Source organism: Plectrocnemia conspersa, unplaced genomic scaffold (genome assembly GCF_051122295.1).
Source record: "Plectrocnemia conspersa isolate PC_06_02 unplaced genomic scaffold, ASM5112229v1 ptg000014l, whole genome shotgun sequence".
Taxonomy (NCBI): domain Eukaryota; kingdom Metazoa; phylum Arthropoda; class Insecta; order Trichoptera; family Polycentropodidae; genus Plectrocnemia; species Plectrocnemia conspersa.
Window position 1 is genome coordinate 14,422,824 of NW_028277178.1, and position 21,780 is coordinate 14,444,603.

Consider the following 21,780-nt stretch of genomic DNA (forward strand, 5'->3'; position numbering starts at 1 on the left):
ATATAGTTTTTAAATAAAATATTTCTTATTTCCTTTGTATTATTAATTATAATATGACTTTAATAAAATTTTATTCGTGGTTCTTTTTTTAAGTGTAATAAGTTTTTGTTATTTTTTTTGGAAACACTTTATATTTTTTAATATTGCAAAACTTAAATTATACCATATGTACTATATGTAAAGTTATGCGTTGAAACAAAAAATATGTTTATAGTTATTAGTTTCCTCTTAGCACCTATAGTTTTCTAATAACATTTTTTTTAAATAAAGTACGGTACATTAGCTTCTTAAATGAAAAAAGTATATGTTCTCTAAAAAACTTACAAAAAAACTTAAAAACTTTGTTTTTTAATCAATCCAACAAAAAAAATAGGTTAAAATCACCGAAATGTGTCACGACTAGAGGTTTATATTAACTTTTTATTTTTAATTTAGTCATACATAATAAACATATTAAAATATAATTTTTAATTACAAACTATGATTAAAAATGATTTTATTAACTTAATTTAAAATCGTTGCTTATTAAGTTTTATATAATATAAAAATATTAGTACAATTATGTGGAATTTAAAAATATTGTCACAGCTAGCCGTTAAAACTCTACTAAAAAAAAAAAAATATTTTGTGTAAAGTAATATTATTTTGAGCGAATTAAATGCTATTTTTTTTATTTGAATTATTTAATATGTAATTTTTATTATTATATACAATTAACCTATAAAAGCAAAACAAAATGAAAACTAATTTTTTTTAAATATTTCAAAATAGTAATAAAAAAGCAAAAGCTTTTTTATCTTCTTTGAAAAAGCAATTAGTTTATTATTGTAGTTAGGATTTTTTATATATTTATATTTTATATAATAATATATAACATTTTTAAAATACATAAAAATACGATCTGTGCTTTGAACTCTTTAAAATGAATTTAAAAATCAATTAAAAACTATGACTCTTTGTTTTTCAAACGCCTTACCATATCGATTAAAGTTTGAAAGAATTTCGTTTAAATTTTAGCATTAGGCGCGTACATTTACTCCAACGTTTAAATAAAATTTAACAACGCGTAAAAATTGATTAAAACCTACTGAAAAAAAACTTGAGATTGTATTTCAAACAAACCGCATTTTTCAAAGTAGACAAAAACAGGTCCACAAAAAAAATGGCGTAACTTTCTTGAAAAAACATTGAACTTGTTTGTGTCTCGTAATCCGTCTCGGGCGACCTTCTCAAAGTTAAAAGGCGTCTCCGGAACTTGACAAGGGCGTCTATGTCTGGATGTCTAAAGAATTTTACGCGTCATCCGTGTAAAACCTCAATAAACACATCCCGCGTCACAGAGCCCGAATGTCATGCCCATTATGGCTATATTGCCACGAACCCATCCATCATGGTGACAAACATTTTTGTCCCTTTTTGCCATTGTTGACAGGACCCGCGTCTCCTGCGAGGCGTAGGTATCAATTAACAACGTGATTAATCACTTTTATTAAACACCTATCAACACTCACCGCCGCTAATTAGTCTCACCTATCAATCAAGATTTACAATCACCGACGCTACGACGTAGCGACTGGCAATTTCTCAGAAATACGATACAACGAAAGTCGCTCGCAGTACAACACAATAAATGCTTCGACATGTACGTTACAGGATAGAAAAGTTACATAAATTACGTACTGATATTAGCAAAATTACATACTTTTAAAATGTCTTAAACCTTTTCTTTTGATGTAGAAATTTCTGTTAGTATTTGTTTACTAGAAAAATGATTGTTTTTTGTAATGGTTACTTTTTTCAATGCAAATTCTAGTTGTTTGCATTAATTAATTTTAATATTATTCTAGTCTTATTTATTTTATTTTATTATTTTGCTTCAAAATAGAGCAATTTTTAAAACTGCCGTCAAGTCCCCAAATTTCGGTTAGATTTATTTCTAAGTTATTCCTTATACTTACATATAATTTTTTAATACATAAAAAAAATGTCAAAGCAGAAAATTGAAAAGGCATTTGCGGTATTTTATTTTGTTTTTGTTCGACATGGGATTTAAAGCAAAAGAAGTAAAACAGATTTATGGAGACATATATAAGCTTTAAAAATGCCATAAGTGCCTTAAAAAATGTAATTTTGGTCATGGTAATGTTGAAAGACAACCCTTAATCAGGAAAACCACAAAATTAGATAATCAGGCTCTGATGTTTCATGTCAGATCCTCATAAAAGCATTAAAGAATTATCGGTAAAACTTGGCCGACGGCTATTCTACATAGATTAAGTTCACTATTAAACGACTAAACTTTATATATACCGGTCATTGATTGAATGAGTACAATGTTTCATATTTTTCAACTAAATGTAAGTCGAGCATCGTTAACCGTTTGCCGGTTAGGTTGGGTTCGCTACTCAATTTTTAAACTTCATATAAACCGAACACTCATTAGTTACAATAATATTTTTCTTCCAACTTCCTTCCTGGAGTCTTCCAGCTCTTATAAAGATGAAAACACTCTTCTTGGAAAAGGCTGTAAAGCTCCCGATTGTTTTGTATACACTCGTGCTCATACTTAATTAATATTGAACAAGTGAATATCAAAAAATCTACTATTTCATATATTATACTTTTGAAATCAGAGCTTAGCTTCGCCCAACTAGCTAAATGTTCTGTGTTTTGTTCAATTTATTACACGGTATTTATGAATATTTTACACATGTTTGACCTATGCGACGATAAAAGTGTATGATATCATTATGCCAGGAATTTGGGATACATAGAGCAGCTAAAACTTAATTCATAGGTTGTGTTTTTATTGCTTTACAGCAAATCGCTTAGGTCAGTTCATCAACGTGGACTTTAAAAGTTTTAAAACGTTTAAAACTGCGGTAATGATAGTGTCATAAAATCAAATATCTTGAAAAAATGTGAAATAAACATTTTTTTAATTTTTATTTTGCTTTAATTCTTAATATAAAACATTTTTACTTTCTTTACTTTTTTCTCTAAAATGTTTTTTAACGAAAATACGATTTTTTTTTTTTTTTTAGACACCATTTTTAAACAAAATGATAAATATAGCTGGCTATCATATATTTCTGAGATATTGACAAGGTCTATTTTTTGGCAAAAAAATTATACTGGTATAATGAAAGCAGCGAAAGTTGTCGTCTCCTTAATTTTGAGTAAATTCCATATATAAATTTATTATTTTCAGGCAAAATGTGTTTTTATAAGGAATTGAGTTAGGTTGAGTTAGGCTATGCTACGATTTATCGTAGCATAACCCAACCTAGCCTAACTCAAAAGATTTTTGTTTAAGGGAAAATATTAGTTTATGTATACGTGTTCTTAATTTTATACCTTCAGGTACACACAAAGACGGTCACCAGTTCGGTGCAACGGGTGCAAGGTACCCAGGCTGCATATTAAGAGGGGGTCCAATTTAAAAAAATGAACTTTTTATAAAAATTATTATTTTTAATTGTTTTTCTTTAGCGCTATCTAGATATTTTACAAAAACAATAAAAAAAATTATAGTTTAAGAAATTGAAATTTAAAAAATAATTCAAAATATTAATTTTTAAAAAGGATCGAAAAATTTTTTTTTATTTGGACCCCCTCATAGTATGCAGCCTGAATACCTTGCACTATGCAACTAATTTATAAAATTAATAATATATTAATTGCATAGAAAAAATAAGTAACCAGTGAAATTTTAGTTTTTTTTTTAATTTAATATACATATTAGTTAATGTAAAACATTTTTATTTTAAGTATAAAGATTTTGTCGACTACTCCTAAAAAAAACAATGTAAAGATTATTTTTACAGCGTGTTCATAACAGAGTTTTATGCAATAATTAGATACGAACATTGTAAAAAAAAACGTTCAATCCAATACTAAAGTAAATATTCGCTAAATTATTCGTGCTTCGAAAATCTGCCGACGGAATTGTGGTTCTGGACTAACTCTATTTTGTCCAAGGCCTATATATATAAATCATTCTAAAACTGTAAAATTTGGTCCAGGGATGATCGCCAGTCACCCGTTTATTTGCTTGGATAATGAAACAAGAATAGAGACTTGAATCTCATTAACATAACCGCCGTACGGTAAGCAACTCTCGCCTGGTCTATGCTAACAAAACTAAAATAATTCAAGTTACTTTTCTAGAGTATATAATAAGCTCTAAAATTTCAGTAAACATAAACAACGTTCTAAAAATATTATAAAAAAATTTCCCACGCTTAACGATGCCAAAATATTCGTCAAGCGCACGAAAATGTTAGATTTAATTTTGTAATTATTGCGATGGAGATAAATTTCCTTTTATACTTTTTGCACACAGTGACATCCGTGGAGGGGCCCGTGTTGAATATAAGCAGAGTGAATCGCTCGCACATGGGACCGTACCTTTGTATCGCATCTAATGGCGTCCCGCCGACAGTCAGCAAAAGAATATCGCTCACAATTCACTGTAAGTATTGCCATTAAAATATATTTCAAAGTTATTGCAGATATGTTTATTTTCATACATTTATTTTACAAAATCATTATTGGATTTGTAAATTGGATGTACAAATATTGTACATTTTTAATAATAAAAATAAAAAAGTTTAGTAATTTATTGATAACCATAATAGCCAGTAAATTGGGGGGGAAAAAAAAAATTCTCAATAAATTACTACTGTTACACATCATAAACTAATTAAAAATGACTTCATTGTTACTTAAATATCTGTTGTGAAAGAATTGATATTGCTTGAAAATAGAATCAGATACATTGAAACCTCGGTTCCTAGTTATGATCCCACGAAAATAAAAAGTTTGCAATTAGCTACCGGTGATAGACAGCAGTGATTCCTATAGAAATCACTAAATAATTAATAAATTTACCATTTTATATTTAATTTAAATAATTAAAAATGTGCGTGTCAATGACGTTTATATGAATATTTTAGGTTTTGGAAGGAATTAACTAGTTTTCATTATTTCTTGTGGGAAAAATTGCTTTTATATACGAGTGTTTTGAAAAACGAGCACGTTTCCTAAAAGAAATTATGCTCATAAATCAAAGACACTGTATATATATAAAAATATTATTTCTTAATTTGAATAAATAAGTAAGAGTAAACTTTTTATTTTTCCTGTAGAGATCTTAATCTTATAGTTACTCATGAATTTTATTATTTTAAAAACATTTATACTTGCAAATATCATGTAAAAAAATAAAGATAATAATATAAATAAAATACAAAGTAGTTAATATAATTAAATACTAACTTTATAATATTTTTAAACTATACTTAGTTTCACAGTAAAAAAATCGCTTTTAATGAATAGCTTTAATTATTTTTTTAATGTGGTAAATTTACCCATTTTTAAAATATTGTTTTGAAAATATACAAAGTTCGAAAGCCAACATTTTACCGCGTTACAGCGAAATCGCATAAACCAAAGAATTATTAAATTTTATATATGTGTTCGTTGGTTTCGCAGGAAGTTGAACTCCTAATGGAATTGGTCGTTATTCCACTGCGGTGACCCAATTTGGCTTAAAAATGTTATCGTCCTGTGGTACAACCAGAAAGAGCTATAATTAAATGTCATATTGCATATTGTTTCTAAATTTCAGTAACACTATGAAATAAATTAGAAACACTTAATTGTATTATTTTATATTCATTATAATATAATATAATATATATTATTATTTATGAATAATTTTATAGCCATTTAAAGAAAATAATACAACCTTCGTTAAATCTGCATATTGTGTGTAATATAGGATTATAATATATAAAAAATAAATTATTATCGTTGTATTTTATTATATATATAAATATAATAAAACAGAAATAGACTTTCTACATTGTTATTCTTAAAAATGTTTGGTTTTTGTTCGCTTTCAAAGAGCTTAATGCCTTAAGCTTTTTATTGTTCAGAGTTCGATTGTGCTCCCAGCACTTAATCGGTTTATTTATGCGTTAAAAATTCATAAAAACTCACATTGGCGTGGAAAACAAATAAAAAAGCCCTTTAGTAAAATAAATTATGTGGAAAATTCAAGCGGATTTGCGAGTATGAAGGGTTGTCCAAAATTCAATATATTATATATTATTTTATTATATTGTGAAATTGTTGCAGTTCCTCCAATGATTTGGATTCAGAACCAATTGGTGGGAGCTGTGGAAGGATCTCCGCTAACGCTGGAATGCCATTCGGAGGCATTTCCCAAATCCATAAATTACTGGACCAGAGAGAAAGGAGAAATAGTTCCGCAAGGTATGTAGCAAAATGTCATTTTACTCAGTAATAAATAAATACGATATATTACCTTTCATCGTACGTATACTGAGCGTTAAACTTTTTTAATCAATACATTTCACCGGAAGGCGAAAAATAATAATTCGCTTAAGCGAAAGAATTCCGCCGAATGTTTAAGATAGAATCGATCAAGCAACTTTGCTATTCAGCTAAATTTCCCAAACAACTTAAATCCAAATTAACTGCATAAATCAATGAAAAGCGATTTATTTCCGCGTTATCATCAATTCGCGCCTTCCGTAAGTAGATTTTCGGATCGCGAATAATTTACTTTGGAAACGTTTAAGTGTATGCTAAACCGCAAAGGTTGTTGTTTCTTTGATAAGATTTAAATTATCCTTTTTCCGGCGACCGAATTCGTCTGTAATTTTCTTCCGATCGCCACGAAGTTAATACACTCTAGAAAGCCCGCAATAAAAATGTGAATATTAAAAAAATATGATTTTATTTAATAATTACACACAGCGCTACGGCAACCGAAAGTCACGCGATATTACCCCGCTTTTATTGCTTTCGTACAATAATTTCGGGTTCGCCTATTTATATCACAATTATGCGCAGTTTAGAGCCTTATCCGAATTTGTTTGTCTTTAATGAGCTTTAAATTTTATATCCACACATAAAAAATACATTTCAAATTTAGGAATTTCAACCAATATATTCAAATATATGTACATTTAGTATTTTAATATAATATACTTATGTACACACTTTATTTCTTTAAAAGTATTTTCAAAAAATATGTAATGTACTTAAAAAAATGGGCTAATTCAAATCTACTGTCTACTGTCACGGTTTTTGCGTTACCAAAATGTATTAATAGTAAATATTGCATAAGATACATATATTTAGAAAGTAAGGAAAGAAGTACATAAGACTATTTATTTTTGAAGTGACTTACCTTATTTATTTATTTCAAAACAAACACTATGGATTTAGAGTCAGAGATTTTCTTGTCTGCTCTATATATTTTTTTTTGATAACCAGCAATTACTTCATTTTAAAAAAATATTTTTCAGTGACAACATATAGCTATTCATGTTTAACTAAATTCAAAAATTCATTTATTTCTTATATATAATTCTGTTTATAAGCTCTACCACGTCATGTGGATCCCAGCGGAAAAATCAGTGTTGTCAAACGAATGAAAAACTGCTTTCTTATTTAGAGTCAGATATATTCAATCCTGCGCCTGCTTTGTTTTTTGAAACATGACGAATACTTTATTTAAAAATTAACTAAATCAAGAAAATGACTCTTTTCTTTTCTTAAATTCAATCCCAGCAGAGATAGCAGTGTTGTCAAACGAGATTGAAATATTCGCTCTTATATTATCTAGTTTTATATTTTTTTAAATTTATTATTACAAATCTTACCATCATTATTTGACAAGTTTTCCCAACGCGTCATGATGACTATTGTATAAACAAAAACAAACATTTAAATATAAATAAATAAAAAAGAGTTATAGTGCACATCTAAATTATATGAACACCATCCCACAAAAAATTTCCAGTTCTTCATAGCTATCGCCTAAAACATCCTTGTGTTTTCCAAGTGCATTGAGAAGTTAGATGGCTCGTGCGAGAGAAGCGTTCTCAAACCCTGACATCCTGGCCGCAACGGTCAAGATTAAGGGACGCGATCGCGACTCGCTAGGGTTCTCTAGAGCTCACAGCCGAAAGTCACCAAACACTGATGGGTTGACAACATTAAAAATTAATTAATTAGGTAGACGCTATGCCATTATTGCAACGAATTGTATGCTAACACCCCTAACAAAAAGGCACTTAGAATACAAATACGAATACGGCACGTACTTTCTCTTGTAGTGATATCTCAGAATTTTATTGAATTCTTTCCAACAATAAAGAGTACATCGCTTTACTTGGATATCATATTATAAAGCCATATTCATCTCTTGTGATTTCTTTGAGCTATCTTATTTTACATCAGTTTCAAATAATTAATTGCATGATATTTACTTACATTTAATAAAATATATTAAATTATTTTTTATTATTCTCAATTTATTTTCAAAGAAAATATAATATTAAAATATAACTGGGGATGAAAAATATTAATTGTTAAGAATCAAACAATTTTTTTAAGTTAATAGCATTTTCAACAAAAACATCAGGTTAAAATACATATAAATCAATTTTTTTATCAACCGAGCTTGATGTGTAAATTTATTGCATCAGTTATTTTTTAAGCTCGAAAGAGGTTTATATATTTTTGCGGGTGTGGCCGCATGTACTATATACATATTTCCTTTTACGACTATCACTAAACCGACACAATAATATAATACACGTTTTCGGATCGCCGTTTTATTGCCGAAAATCGTAAAAAATTTAAAGGCTATATTCATTTCCCGACACTAACAGCATAAAACGTAAACGAGTTTCGGTTCATTTTCGCAAGTAATAAATATTTGTATAAAGTGTCGGCGCTAATAAAAGTATGAAGGTCGGTTTAGTTTTATTTTTCGCCCAATTTCTCCGCTGATTGCCCAGCGCGTAAACTTTGTTGTGTTTTTTTTTTCTTTCTCTCCCAGCTGTAAACATTGTAATTGCTTTATTATGGATTTTTTACGTTTCCTCGATAATTTATGAGCGTGCGTGTATTTCTGATCTTAAAAGTTACACGTATGTATAGCAACGTTGAACGTTTCAAAGAAAACTCACAAAAGTCAAAGAACCAGTAAATTTATTATATAATTTAATGAATAAAATATATGCGCATATACATATGTATATATTTTTCAAACGTAGCAAAAATATGATAATTTTTTTTATTAGATGCTAAAAAAAATTTACCCAAGGTTATTTAAAATTTACGCATAGTTTGATTCAGTATCATTTGAGTATGAAATACATTTTGAAAATAATTAATAATTTTATTTTTTATTAACAAAATTGATTGATATTTTACTAACTGCAAAAAAAATATAAATGTCAATGTGCTGTTACTGATATAAACATTTCATATGTGATGAGTCATATGATTCGATATTCAGTAGTTAAAGTGTGTTTACCACTTAAAATTTATTTATTTATTTACCATCAATATTATAATATTTTATTTACAGTAAACATTAATTTATATAAAATATATATATATAAAATATAAATAGACGCTACTCAAGTTTACAAATCGAACATATTATTAAGATAATTAAAAAATTTATGTATAAAATCACAACACACATTCCTATATTTAATTTATTTTGTACGGTTTTTTAAAATAATTTAGCTGAAATACCAAACTGTTTATTTTACATAAAAATACTTAAGCTAATAGAATAATTTTACAAAATTGCTTTTATGTTCAGAAGGAGAATGTCTATATTCCTTTTGATACAAATATTATACATATACAAAGAATTTTCTTTGTTTTCTTCAGTGAAAGCAGATTTTTAATTATTTCTTAATTAAGAAAATCACTCATTTATCTCTTAAGGTGTAAAAACATACATATATCAAAAACGTGTAAATTGCTACTAAAATAAATTTTAGTAGCAATGTCGCACATAAAAAATTATAAACTTCTCATTTGGCGGAATTTAACTCTGCCACGTCACACGGATCCCAGTGGAAACGGTAGTGATGGAAAATTAGTAAAATAATCGATGTAATTATATAAAGCATTATCTTTACTATCATATTATTTATTGTAATACAAATATTATTATAATTTTTGATTCAACAATCCCATTTTACGCCAGCTTTAAGTATTCGTATCGTAAAAGTTTGTATTTTTATAAAGAATAATTCCCAGGATTCAAATTTGACCTTTAAAACATGTTGCGTTTTTTACTTTATATTTTACAACATAGCCTCTGTGTGTGTTATAAAAATGTAAGAGCACCTACATTATAGATAAAAATATTTTAACGGAAGTTAAGCTATATATGAATTAAAAAAAGGTGACAAAATACTGATAAATAGTTACGACGCGACGTGCCATAAAATTAAACTATAAAATATCTTAAAAATCTAGAATAAAAAGAATAAATATTTTTTTATTAACAGTGCATTATTAAGATGCTTTCATTTCTTCAAATACAATGCTTCCAAATTTTTAAGAATATATAAAAACATTGGAATAAATAAGTACACTTTAGTTTTAGGCTAATAAACTACAATATATAACAATTTGATGATAGAGACATCTTAACCCTTTCAGTGCCTTAAGCATGTGCAAAATTAACGCGTTAACGCGCTTCACTTTGTACTTATTTTACTAACTAATATCAAGTGTTTTATTTAACGTAAAATGTTTTAACACATAGTGACACCTCCTAAGATAATAAAAAATACTAACGAGAATAAAACTCACGGATGGCATGTATTTGACGTTATTTTTATATAAACATATCTTTTTGAAAATATCTAAATATTTTTTTATTAACTTTTATTATTATTATTATTAGCTATGTGGCAACCTTATCAATTGATTTTATATATATGTATTAAATAAACCTTTATTTCTTATATATTTTACAATATTTTTAAATTATTTTATTTTTATATTTTGTAATGTGACAACCTTGGCTTGGGAGGGGCAAAAATATTGTGTTTTTTAGGGTAAATTATAGTACTATTGCCACTTTGTATATTAATTTTGTACATCGTCATAATATGCCACGACACATTTTCGAAAAAAAAATATTTAATAGATTTTGTTTTTGCCAAAAAAAACGGTTTGTAATATTTTGCGGCGCTTAAAATGTTAAGGACCTAATAAAGTATAAAATTTTAATTAGAGCAATAATTTTTCTATGTAGTTATAGCACAAGAAAAACCTTATTGTTACATGGATACTCGAAATGAAATATATCATTAAAATAAATCTAAGCGAAAATAAATATTTTTTTAGTATATTTAAGAAAAACGTTAAAACAACAAATATTTAATAAAATATGATTTTTTTAAAGCCTATAAATACATATGTATATAAAAAAAAAAATTAATAATGACATTGTTGCCAAATCGTTAAAACTGGTGTTTAGTATGAGGTTTATGTTATTAGTATACAATAGCGTTTTTTAATGCCGCAATAGCGGCAGGCCATTTAGTTACATGTATAGTTCTGGTCAATCCCCTTATATTTACCACCCACCATTAAAAATTCACTTTGTTGACTTATAAAATGAATTTAAATGTTTATCGTTTATAATAGGTTATTCGTTTATAATTTGTAACCCATTGCTACGTATGGATTTATGTGATTTAATTGCTTTTTAATTGATTTGGGACCGTACAAATTAAAATTAAAATTAGAATCCACATATTTGTACGTTAAAATTTTTTCCTGTTAATAAAATTAATTCAGAACAATTTCTATTTCTGAAATACCTAAAATAAACATTAAATCGAGTATGGTTTTATTTTCTTTTTACTGTGCAAAACCTACTAAAGTATTTGTACTTTCACAACGACAAAACTTCTCGACTTTGGCAGTGTTCGTGCGTGTGTTAAATTGTATGCGGCAGTGCAACAAAATCACGAATGAAAGCCGTTTGTGAGCCAAAATTACGGCAACTTTTATTGTCGGGCTGGAAGCAATATTTGCTCGGCGCCTGTGCTAAGGAACAATTACGCACGCACGTACATACAAACAAGCAATTTAAATAACTATTGCCGCGCCAGGGCCGCACTTTGCCACCACGGACCATTTGATTTTAATTAAAAGTTTTCGGCTCCGTTTTCAGCGTGGCCCCGATTTTTCGCGTCGGATCACCCCGGGCGGGCTAGAAAGCTACTTTTGCATTGAAATGCGAATAGCACGTGAGAGAAATGCGCTTTATGCCCTAAATCACCGGGTGTTTATTGGAGGGGTGAAAAGCCATTAGCGACCCTGTGTTTTTCTACGTAGTCATTTTTAAAAAAAAATCTAAATTGCAAATAATGATTATATTGCACGAATTGATACGCTTTATTTGTAATATTTATTATTTCATGAGCAAAATTTTCACGCATAATTTCAATTAGTTGATTTTTCAATTACTGGTATAATAATGTATGGTAATTTCAATCATGCACCAACTTACTTTATCTCTTCAATATCTTACATTAGTGAAAGATGCAACTGTCATAGGCTAGTTGTCTTAAGTGGCCAAGATGAACTCGATTATACTTTATCATTGATCGAATGTTTAATTAAGAATATCGAATCATAATATATATGGAATACGAGCCTGGTGATTAAACTTTTATAATTTTTTTTACTCAATTGGCTGACAGCACCCCATTTTATACAAACTGCTTTTCTTTAGCAGTACTTTAAAGTTCTTCTCTATAAAATACGAATCTCAGTAAAAGGCGAACGCATTATACGTATTAAGATTTTGCCTCCTATTTGAATGGTACGTGACTTAATATGTAACAATAGCAATGATACGGTAAATTTTCTCTAAGATTAAAAACATTGTAATGATTCTCAATTTCTTTCAATGAGTGTGAAAATCCGTTCTTAGAAACATTATATTTTTTTGCGTTTGAAACAAAGTGGCAAAAAAGTCTGACTTGTATAAGTTCTAGGTAAAAAATATTGATGACAATAAGTGTACTACGCCATGTTTGCACTTATATGTTAGTTTAGAGTAGGGAGAGATCATTTGCTTTTCCTACTCTCGACCGTCTGATAAATGCAATACTTCAGGGTGGAAACAGAATTTTTATTATTGTCTGTTAGCTATCTAATAAAATTATTTTTACATAATGGTTAATATAGCTTCTGGAGATTTAGTAATCTTGTATGTAACCTTATAATAATCTCGGGTTTATGTATTTGTAGCATTCCACTGAATGTTTTGTTTTCTTTCAGCAACAGCAATTATTTTACGTTTCTACATTATATTCACACAAATATTCAATCGAATATTTTAGATTTATTATTTATTAATTCTGATAAACAAAATTTTTTAGCAAGTCGCAGTTAGCTGTAACAATTTTAACCAAGACCTTTATCTGGTTCGATTCTCTAAAAATCGTGAAAAAAAACGTACGTAACGGTTGTTCGTCATAGTGGGAACGATCGGTATGGACTTAAATTAAAAATATGGTACGGAATACGGGCTAAAGAAGCAAAATAATTAAAACATAAGTAAAAATAATAAATAATTAAATAATAAATATTTACAAAAATACCTTTAGCTGTTTAAGAAATACTTTTTTTTAACTTTTAATTCATATTCTATGCAGTTTATATTTTACTTCTGTAATTTGTTTTTAAATTCATTCAGATTGTGGTCAATGGTAGCAGATTTTCTTATGCAATTTTGCTTTACACGTTTTTTTTATTTATTTACAGAATAATAAATTAATATAAAAACAGTAAAAAAAGATTGACTCTTATATTGACAAAACAAACAATGTGTATTTTAAGCGACATATTATTTTTTATTATGAAGCAGTGATTAGAGCAAACATTTTTTATCAAACTATGCTACAGAAAAATAGTATTAAGTTACATAATTTTACTGCTAATATTAATTATTATATTATCCTTAAAATATGTTTCAATAATCGGAAAACTTTTTTTATTAAAACTATAAACTAACTTAACATTTATAAAAATTTGCTGGTATTATTTGCCGAATTAAATCTATTTCATACTGTGTATACGATAGATAAAAAAGATTGCATATTCAATCACTTATTATTAGTTGATATTTCTGTGAAATATACCAACGGAGAATGGTATACTACGAATCGCAAAAGTTTAACAAAGTATTATTGTACTCATCTCAACCAACTTTTTCATATTATAACTTTTATTAATATCATATATCAGATACACACATTCATACACAGGATGTGACAGAAAGGTAGAAAATATAAAAAATATTATTACAATATTTTTTCGGCAATTACAAACCTATATTTAAATTTATTTTTTCAGATAAATTTCCTTAATTTTATAATTTTTATATATTTTTTTAATGTAATAGTCTGATTTGTTCAAAAGCCTGTTGTGATCTGTTACTTACAAAAAATATATGCTGATAACTATTCCTTATTATTTTAATAATAAAATAAAATAGTCAATATTTTTGATATAAATTATTCATAGCATATGATGTATTATATAATATAATGTATTGTCACGATTTGCATTAGAGTTGTTTTTATATCTATATTTACATATATATGTATCATGTTTTAGGTGGTAAATTTGAACCTGTGTTATTAGACAATGCTTACAAAATGCACATGAAGTTAACCATAAAAGCAATGGGACCCTCAGACTTTGGAGCATATAAATGTGTTTCAAAAAACTCTCTAGGGGACACAGATGGCACAATTAAAGTTTATCGTGAGTATTAATTAATCATTTTTCAATATATTTATGTATATTATTTTTTGGCTATGTCGTATTATTTGTTTGTTTGTCTGAACGGAATTAATTCCGTCAAAAGTTGTAACGAAAAGAGATGGAACCGTTGTTTGGAGTCCGCAAATCTGTGCACGCCACAAAACCCGTCCGGAATCCGAAAGCAATGAAAAATATATGTTTAAGTTACCCTTTTATTTTTGCTCAAAGCTTGTCTCTCTTCTCTCTGCCGTTGTACTGTGTATAGCAATTTACTTTTTAATGACGTTTGAAAGGATCGTTTGCTTTGCGATGATGCTAAACCAAAAATACGAACTGTCAAATTCAACAACTGCTATTTGTTAAACGCGCCACATTTAACTTTTTATTTTATTTTTTGCACACGACCGATAAAAAAAGGTTTATTAATAATTTAAAGAGAAATAGAATACAGAAAAACAAAAATATTTCTTTTATTGGTAATTATATTCGAATGACGTCATATGATAAATGGTGCGTATTTGATTAATTTAACTAAGTTATAAATATGTGAGGTATGCACATATTATAGGAGGGATGTAAGTTTCCTCTGGACTATCTGTCAACAACATGTTAAAAGAAATAAAATACAAAAAGGGATATATATCTTAAAATTCGGGTTCATGTATTTTATTAAAAAACATTTTTATACTATATACAAACGTTATGTTGCTCAATGTTAAAAATTTCAACCATAAACTTAGGTTAATCCATACATATGCAATTTTAAAAATGCTTAATTTTGTTAATAAAATATTATATAGAGTCCTCAATAAGATAGCAGAGAATAACAGAGTCAGATATCATACATTCCTCAACTAGAAAACTACCAGGTTTTAAAGTATCTAAAGATAGGATTTAATCACTTTTACTTTAAAGAAATGCGCTATTCATTTACTACAGAAAATAGCCTTTAAAACTGTTTTCAAAACAATGCTACCTATTTATGAAAATCTAATGAAAGCATACTGATTTCATTATCATTTTATACAATAGATAAAAAAATATTGCAAATGTGTTATTTTTAGTTTCTGATGTACCATGTCATATATCCGTTGAAAATGATTCAGGATCTGATATCTTATCTTAATGTCTGACGTTTTGTATTTTGTTATTTTTATTAACAGATTATATTTTTTCAGCTGTAGCTCGAACCACCCAAAAGTCAGCCACAGAAACAAGCTACAAAAAAGGTATTAAAATAACTCGCATATAAAATTAAAATAAATATATACCTTACTATTACAATTCTAGGAAAGACCCGTAAAGTCTCAAATGCTGGCGATTCAAACGATATTGGCGATGGCATTCTTGGATCACAAGGTTATTACTTTATTGCGTGTAAATCTAGTAATAGCATAACAATTTATAATTGATATTTTTTTCAGATTTAAAAATGAGAAACTCTGACATTGACGACGAAGATTATGATGGAAATTCGAGTCAAATCTCAATCGATATCAAATCGTCAATATCGATATTATTTGCTATTATATTAACGCATATATTTAATTGGTTTATTTAAATACAGTGGATGACCAAATAAACTTTTAGGCATGGATAATCATGTACATATCATTTTATGATATATTTAAAGAGTGATTGAAAAACTAGAGTGAAAAATAATATTTTAACGAAAAGAGACAATGAGCATATCAAAATGATTGCGTTTAATAAATTTACGAAACGGCAATCATTCGTGTTGGTTAATAAACGAGTATAGTTATATTTAATGTAGTTAATAAAACCTGATATTTTTTTTGAATATTATTTTTTTAAGTCGTACAAAAATAATAACTTATGTTTGTTGTAAAATCCCAAAGTTCCTTGCTGCAAAGATAATTTAAAATAGGACTGAATATGCATGAGGAATATTATAACTAAGTATTATAGAATAAGTTAATTCAATTGCTTTACATGTTGTCAAAATATCATATGAAAGCGCTTGATAGAAATTATGTGATGTTTATTATAAGAATAATTATTAATAATTAAGTATTAAATATAATAAAACAACAAACATATATTTTTTAAAAAACAAGCATCAGTATCATTTAGCTATTAGAACAATTTAGTAATTATTATTATATATAAAAATCAGTAGTATTTATTAAGTATAAAGCAAACTAATCAAAAAAGCTATTTGTATTATATAATGAATATTATAAGTAATATTGTTTGCTTAAATAAAATGTGTAATATTTTTATATTGTCCTAATAAATGTCACTAAAACACAAATATTTTGTTTATATTATTTACCTTAAATATTTCGCGTGAAAAATAATATCATGTTCTAAAACACTCGTGTGTCTCATTATTCAAATTTACGTCATATTTAATGCGACTATTATGTTGCGCTTAATAGGAAGCAGCTGCAGTTTTAAAAGGGAGCTTAAAGCTTTTAACTTAGATAAATTGCATCTAATCTTCCGTAAGTGTATTAAACATCTTTATATGTCATATAAATATATATTTAATTTATGTATTTTTTTATAAATATAAAAACAAACTAAGGATCAGATATAAACGAGGATCGTTTAATAGCCGATAGTGTAATTATGTATTTTTACCAACACTTTTGGCTGCATTAGCCAACAAATTTATTGGCACGTGGATGTAGGGTCTGGTTGGCTCGCGTGCAATGACCATATAAATTAGCCCAAGTGGCTTGATCATGAAGATACATAGTTTTATATAAAGCTCAACAGACAATTTAGTACGTCCTGTCGCTAATGTTCTCTGGATTTAATAAATTTTACACATTTATAAATAAATTAGTTTCTTTTTTTGCTTATGTAATAGAACATGTACTACATATTTAATCAATCTTGACTGGATAATTGTGGTACTTAGGAAATTCAATCAGTGTGAATAACATTTTTTATTAATTACAATCACCCTAAGCACGATAGAGTATGAATAAATTGAGGACTTATAAAAAAAATATTTTAAAGACATTTAATCGTTATATTTTATGGCATGTGCTATAGTAATAATATTTACTTATTATTATATTTATCTGAATGAATAAAATTTAAAAGGTATGTGCTTGATAAGTTTTCATTTTTAATCAATTATTAATATCATCTACACATAAGGTTGCCAATCATTTTTATATTTAACTTCCCCTTCAAGATTACCTTTTTTGGAAAAAATTTAAATTTTCAAGGTCCGACTAGACGTTACCGTCCGATAATTACAAAGTATATTTTTTTTTAATTATCTGATGACAGCTACCTCATAAGAATTATAAATATAAATAACTTTGATATTTAATTTTATTCACTATATTCTAAATAAGAATTGAATAGAAAAATGGAACATAATAAAAGTTGCTACGGTCAGCAAATGAAACATTATATTGTAATAAACATCATTGATAACTGAAACTGTTGTTTTCATTATGTTTTTAACTCATATCGTATCTGAAAAATATTATTTTATATCCTTTTTATATGTAATATTATGTTACCAGAACTGCGCCTTAAATATATACATATAAGAACGTCTGTATGTCCTTTTGAACTAATTCTTTAAGATAAACGTTAACTTTAATAACATTTTGAATGAGACATTAACTTATGTTTCCTCTTTGCTCCTCGGACCGTCGAAAGGGAGAGAACGATTCGTCCGCCCCTGGCTAAACTTCCATACAAAATGCCCCAGAAAAGTTTATGCAAAGAAAAGAGGACCAACTTTGCTTGTCGTTAGTTGAAAATCTAATTAAAGTTGAAATTTTATAGAGCACACCTATTCATACCTTCTCACCTCGACGAGAGCCACCAAAGCATCACGTCTTCAATTTTTATCCTTTCAAATTTATTTCACATCGCCCTTTCTTCATTTTTTCACGTTGAAAGGAGCAAGTTGGGTCGAGGAAAACTTTCGATGGGGCCCGGTCTCGATCCGTCGGTCTTTAGCTCCCCGCTCGCCCCCTGGGGGGCATGCGGGACTCTAAACAATAAAAAGCTCCCCTCATTGTCCCGTAAACTGGGAACGTTTACGAGGACATACATAAAGTGTAAAAGGTCACGTGGGAACGCGATAGTCGACATTCGCTCTTTTACGAACCCAAATCACTATAAACACCCTTTATGTTGTCAAAACACCGTTGTAAGCGTGAATGCTTAAACCGAATAACCTAATGCACTGTCTTTAATAAAAATTGAACGAGCTCGTTACGACTCGGTTTTTAACAGTTACTTTAGCAGAACATCTAAAGTGTAATGCCTAAATTCATACAATATCAAGCACAAGAGACAATATTGTTCGTTGACATTTTAATTTTATTTTCGGGTTTTTAACTCTCGTAACTGTAGTATAGAATTATCGTACTCGTTGAAGTAAATGTGTCTGTACCTATTTTGGATGCATTATATTTTCACATAAAGTGATACAATAATACAACATAACTATAATGAATCAATAATGCATACCACTAACTCTAAAAATTTTGAAACATACCGCAAATGACCCTTAAGTTGCAAGTAACTTAATCTTATATTCAGCTCATATTTTTTAAAGTTTAAAAAAAATAAATCCACTAGCAATGCTCATAGAAACACTTGTGATATGAACATAGATGACTATGTGACCGAACGAACATGCAAAAACTAGTTTGCCAGATTTCTATTCAGCAATTTTTCGTTTGCGAGTGAAAAGGGTCGAGAGAGGCCTCAAATGCTAGATAACGACGCTCTATTACAGCGATGCTAAATCTTTTCTGACGATTGATCAGAATTAAATTAAAATAAATGAATTATAAGTACTTCAAAAAATAAAAGCAATGTATATAATTAACTCTTTAATTATTATAAAGTAACTACGTAAAACAGACATTATATTTTTAAGTCGCTACAAATGATCAAATTAAAATATTTAGGGTGTTTGAAAACATATCTTAACTAATATAATGTTGCTTACTATAAACGTGATATAAATGTAATTGTTTACATGTATTTTTAATTTGGAATCAAATGTTAAAAAACCGTGCAGTCAAAATCAGAACAATGTTCATAAACTCTTGACCAGTAATGCTCATTATTTTTAAACCTTATGGTTAATATATATAGTGCTACTTAATATAAATATATTTAGATTGAAAATACCTAAAATAGTAACAATAGGAAGATAATTCACAAAATTACAATCAGTGATGCGGAATTTTAATTTATTACTGATAACTTCCATGAATGAGAAATCTTGTTTACAAATATACGAACTTATGCAAACATATCGTTGTGCAAATTCGCTTAAGTGGAAATAACTTTCCAGAAGTTATTAATTTCAATTCCATTTGGCAAAGCAGAGAGTTTAAATAATTTACTCTTCTATGCCATATGAAATTTTAGATCGACGATTTCTATTCATAAGTTTCAAATTCTTGTCTAAAACTTTCGTTAAACGCAAACTAAATAATAAAAATTTATAATAAATAAATAAAACCAGGTTTCAATGAATTTTTCAATGTTTTTCATGAATAGAAGTGCATTGTATATTTTATCAGCACACATTGTTACATGTTAGAAATGTTACATGTTAGAAACGAAGCTTTTGCAGTTGCAAATGTATTTATGTACATGAAATATTCTGGTCTAAATCTTAAAATTAAGTTTTATAAGCCCTTAACGTTATTGTCTATGAAGAGTTCTAAGACTAAAATTTTTTATAAAATTGTGCATCCTAAAATATGTCTCTTAATCGTTCATGGCGTTAAATAGATTAATATATTGGTTTTTACTTATACTGCCCTAATACTTGTTCAGCCAATTGTTAAACTAATTGTTAATAACCGTATACTGAAACATTAGGTAAAAAATAAAACATTTTATTTTTCTAAGATTCCCTGAGCAACTATTTAAGTATCATTGATAAGTTTTTATTATTTTTGCTACATTTTTTATTAATTAGAATTTATATGTTAGTTTTCAATTAGGTCTCGATACACCTGTCTCTCAATTTGTGCGATAGATACGTAAGAAGAAAATAAAAGATTTGTTTTAATAAATAATTACATATAAAATATCTAGATAAGTTTCAAGGAATTGCGTAATCTAACTACAAACTGCGCGCAAATTTTATTTAAGTCTTGTTAAACTTTAACAGAGTATTCAATATTTGGATCGAGATTTAAAACCTTGTTTTCGAAGTTATTTATAAATCGGTAACAATCATTGTTGTTTTGAAGCATCTGTATTTTTAGTGCAAAAGTTAAAAATACTATACATTATTTGAAATGTCATCTAATTAAATATTTATTACCCACATTATATGGTTTTGATCAATATTTTTGTTAATAAAATTTAAATGTTATAACTTACGAGTAATCTTAGTTTGGTTTAATATAAGAATAAAAAATAGAGTTACCCCGAATGTAAACAGTTAATTAGGGACAATAAGTCTTGAATGAGAAAAAATGGGTATGGGAAGAAAGAACGTAGGTACCGTAATTTACATTGAAGCAGCTCTTGAACGTCATCCGACGAACAGGGAGCCACTTGATGATCAACTCTAAACATGTTGCTATAGAACTCGTTTATAACGATGATGGACACTCCAAATAAATAAAGCGCTTGCCGCTTGCATTTTTCCCAGCGCCAGCGGCGAGAGATGCTGCTGGCTGAAGCTTTTCAATATCAAACATTTGTATAGCCGGATATACTTTTTTAAAACCGTCAACATCGACAGTGAAAAGATTTATATTAAATGATGCATTCAAACCAGGATAACATGCTTTTAAAATAAAAATAAAATATATTAATAAATACGAACATTTCAATAAAAGATTTGGAGTATTAAATTTAGATAAAATATTGGTAGATATAAGTAGTATGTATGGATAGATATAAGTACTCTTAACAAGTTTTACTTTTAAAATAAGCATTATTAATCTTTTTCATAGACATTTATATCTTTGACGTAATGCTGGAAAACGTTTTCCACTTGAATTACGCTCTGTTTTTTTTTTGTTAATAATAAATGTTTACACTATACCCACTTTTCTAAATTAAAATTTTATATAATATAAGAAATGCATAACAATACCAATAATAAAATTGTAATTTTTTAAAACATTAAACCAAAGCGTGTTCATC

The 21,780-nt window shown here is 27.8% G+C and overlaps 2 protein-coding genes across 2 annotated transcripts in view; both read left to right on the forward strand.

Moving 5' to 3' along the window:
* Nucleotides 1-16,563, forward strand: part of LOC148226289 (neurotrimin-like) — an 82,979-nt gene extending 66,416 nt beyond the window's left edge. The window contains exons 6-11 of the mRNA XM_088203576.1: nt 4,346-4,474; nt 6,145-6,282; nt 14,500-14,649; nt 15,828-15,878; nt 15,940-16,008; nt 16,074-16,563. Coding sequence (XP_088059702.1) covers nt 4,346-4,474; nt 6,145-6,282; nt 14,500-14,649; nt 15,828-15,878; nt 15,940-16,008; nt 16,074-16,210 — 674 coding nt within the window. The 3' untranslated portion in view covers nt 16,211-16,563. The remainder of the gene's footprint in view (nt 1-4,345; nt 4,475-6,144; nt 6,283-14,499; nt 14,650-15,827; nt 15,879-15,939; nt 16,009-16,073) is intronic.
* LOC148226276 (focadhesin) overlaps nt 1-21,780 on the forward strand; it is a 600,544-nt gene that overhangs the window by 508,468 nt on the left and 70,296 nt on the right. The gene's annotated exons all lie outside the window — the stretch shown is intronic.